Below are 3678 nucleotides of genomic sequence, written 5' to 3'. Positions count from 1 at the left end.
TATAAATGAACAAGTATTTCTGAACAATTCAAATCACTCTTCTGATATGGTATATATTAATTACGCCCTTATCACATCTATTGATGTGGAACGGTCTTTTAGACAATACAAGTGTATTTTCCGACCAAACCATCCCAATTTTTTATTTGCAAACATTTAACAATATGTTATTTCTTATTGCCTTGTTCCGGAATAATACTCATAGTTGTATACACCTACATTGTTTGTATTACTTTTATTTAAAATTTATATTCATAAAATATTTATTTTTTTGTTTCAACACTAATACATTTTTATGACATTTACATATTTTGGATTTTATATTTCATATTATAATAAAAAAATTGGTACATATATTGATTTTTTTATTACATAAAATCTGTTCCTTAATTATAAGCTTATAAATCATAATTTGTACACAAAATGTACTTATCAATAAATTAATAAGTAGTTATAATATGTTTAATATTGATTGTATGACTATGTAAAATATGCACATCTTACTTTATTATAAAAATAAATAAATTAATAAGATAATATTTATTTTTAGATTATTCTCTCCAGATAGAGAGCCAGTAAAAACTTGTTAGCAAGCCAGATGTGGACAGTATATTTTTATATGATGCATATAATATTATACACTTTATATTTGTTTAATTCCGTGATATTGGAAAAAATTATGTTGTGCATGAAAGAAAAAGACATAATTGGATAATGGTAACACAATTAGTGATATTTGATTGTTTTAACTTTTCAGTTATAGTTAGGTACATAAATATCAATGTAAAATAAATAATATTAAATTGTTTAATTTATTTAAATTTTAAAAAAAATGTCGATAGCTAAGTATAATATTACACTTTAATACAACACACAAAAGGAAACATTAATTGTTATGGTTTAGAATAGATAATAATTTAAAGTACATACTATATTTATAATAACTTATAAAAGAAAAAAAATGGAATAAAAAAACTGTTTTAATACGTTTAGGCAATAAATATTAAAATTATAATAATTATTCATCATCATCAGATTTCAATCTTCTGAATGGCACAATATGAGGCTCTGAAACAAAAATAATAAAATAATATAAAATATATATTACCTAATACTTTTTGATGTTTTATAAATAATACATGCCAACACTAATAATGTTTAACAAGTCTATGAACTATTTAAATATGAAAAAATAAGCAAAAGTGTTAGATAAGAATTTTAATTCAATATTTGTTATATAAAGAACGGATTTGCATGCATTTTCTTTTTTTTGTTTTAAGTGTATGAAGTTTGACAATATTAAGGGCCGATTTCACCAACACAGTTAATCACGGTTAATGCTTAATCGGCTGATAACAAATATTTAACTGGCCAAATTTGGCCGATTAAACTCTGGTTAACTTAAACCATGATTAACTGTGTTGGTGAAATCGGCCCTACGAAATGTTCTAGACTGTTATGTAATGTTCTAGACTGTGTATATCAGATAATGCATTAATAGAAAGCTTATTGTACATATTATTAAGTGGTTACATTATATCAGAAGAATTTTGCATATTTAATCATATTTTGTAAACAATTTATTAGTTATTTTTTGTTTAACACCGCGGTAATACATTTTTTTTTCTGGTAAGATCCTTGTTTTTCTCTTTTTACTTCAAGACTTTTTTTAGCATAATTATCAGTGGCGTTTCCTGACTTTCGGCGTTAGGCGTTAATGTGTGAGGAAAACAATTAGGAAAACCCCCCTTATGGGAAATAAATTTGTATCAACTTTTAATAATCAACATATTATTAAAATTATTTATTTTAAATACTTTTAAATTTTTAAAAATACATTCAATATCTATAAAATCAAATACAATATAAAACTGAAAATGTACAAATGAATATAATAATGAATATATTATAGACTGATTTTTATTTGAATTTAAATTCTATTCTTCTCTCTTTCTCAATAAGTTTGTTTATAACATCGTCATAAAATTTACTTCTATTTGCTCTTAATTTGAAAACCAATTCTTTTTCTATCGATATTATGCTTAAGTTGTTCATCCTTTCTTGAGTTTGAGTTGAACGACAATATGTGTGGATTCTTATTAAAGATGAAAATGATCTCTCCACTGAAGCGGTGGTTGTTGGTATAGTAGATATTAATTGTGCCAATTTATACACCTTGGAAAATCCACTAATTAAGCTCATTTCAGGAAGATAATTCATAATTTCAATAGGGCTTTTATCAGATGATTCGTTTAAGGTGTACCACTGTACCATACATGAAGTTTATTTTGTAGTTTACCATAGTTGAAAAAATCGCCATAAATGTCTTGTAAAATTTTAAGTAAATTAGATGGAAAATTATCTTTTTTGCAAAACATTTAATTTTTGAAGGATTAAGTAAATTAAAATATTGCAATTTTTCAAACAATTTAAAACGGATATTAATTTGAGTTTGTATATTGTCGATTATTTCAAAATAGAGACGTCTATAATAATCTTTTTTGTCAGTTTCTGTTTGTCTAACCCTGCGATTACTTGCAAGTTCGTTTGAATTTTCAGTAAACGATGCCCATATAGTATCAAAATTTTCCCTTTCTTGGTTTAATTGGTTTTTAAAATCAAATATTTTTTGACTACAAAATAAAATATCAAAATTTTTTGATTGTAAAATATTGAACAATATGTCAGTAAAAATAAGAAGATTATATAATATTTGTATAATAAAAATGTTTTTATTTTCTTGAAGAAAGTTTGCAAATCCATTTGCTGTCATTCCAGTAACATGATCAAAATCACCACATTCATAGTCAAACATAAAAAAATCAATCAATGATGTTCGATGATCATGAACTGTATGAACTAATCGTGAAGTAAAGTTCCAACGAGTAGTAGCCAATGTGGGTAATTTTTTAGTCATAATTACTGAAAGTGCTTTTAGTCTTTTGGGAGAATGAGAAAAAAAATCCAAGAAAACGTTCAACAATTTTGTATTCGTTTTGTGAAAAATATCTTAGTACTGTCGACAATTGCGATTTATTACTAATATCAGTCGTTTCGTCAAGCATAATTGCCACGTATTGTGTATTTTGAATTTCATTAAAAATCTCATGTTTAATAACATCAGCAACAGAATTTATTAAATTGTTTAGTATGGAAACAGAAGTGCCTCGAAAAATAGTAGATGTATCTAAATGTTCTTGTAACAATGGATCAAATTCTTGGCTAGAAATCAATAATTCCATATAGTTTACCCTATTAACTGAAAATTTGTTTTCATTATGTCCCCTAAAAGGTAATTCCTGCTTAGCTAAAAAACATACTGCATTTATTAATCTTTTTAATATTTCTCTATTTTTTGCAGCTTTTTCAATATGTAATTGAATATCTATTTTTCTTTGTTCATCTAATGATATATCAATTCTAGCAGTTGAGGATGATAAAAATGTTTTAAGTTTAAAATATGCAGCTATATGCATTTCTGATTCAGTATGTTTTTTAACAGCTGTATTTAAATGATTTAAATCATCATAACCTTGATTGTTCCAAACAGTTTTTTTGGTAGAAAATAGTAAACAAGACCAACAACAACCGCATAACCAATCAGATATATTATAAAGTTCTTTACGAAAATGCCGAGTGCATGACGTATTATCAACTGCAGTCTTTTTATTTTTACTG

The 3678-nt window shown here is 25.1% G+C and overlaps 1 protein-coding gene across 2 annotated transcripts in view; it reads right to left on the bottom strand.

The window, feature by feature from the left end:
* Positions 1–840: 840 nt before the first annotated feature.
* The window catches only part of LOC100161083 (cyclin-dependent kinases regulatory subunit-like), a 9726-nt gene continuing 6888 nt past the window's right edge, over positions 841–3678 (bottom strand). For both annotated transcript variants that reach the window (XM_008188322.2, XM_001949461.5), the window contains one exon: positions 841–1068. In XM_008188322.2, coding sequence (XP_008186544.1) covers positions 1019–1068 — 50 coding nt within the window. In that variant the 3' untranslated portion in view covers positions 841–1018. The remainder of the gene's footprint in view (positions 1069–3678) is intronic.

Source organism: Acyrthosiphon pisum, chromosome X, assembly GCF_005508785.2.
Source record: "Acyrthosiphon pisum isolate AL4f chromosome X, pea_aphid_22Mar2018_4r6ur, whole genome shotgun sequence".
Classification (NCBI taxonomy): Eukaryota; Metazoa; Arthropoda; class Insecta; order Hemiptera; family Aphididae; genus Acyrthosiphon; species Acyrthosiphon pisum.
The sequence above is the reverse complement of the archived record's forward strand: the minus strand, read 5'-3'. Positions and strand labels throughout refer to the sequence as shown.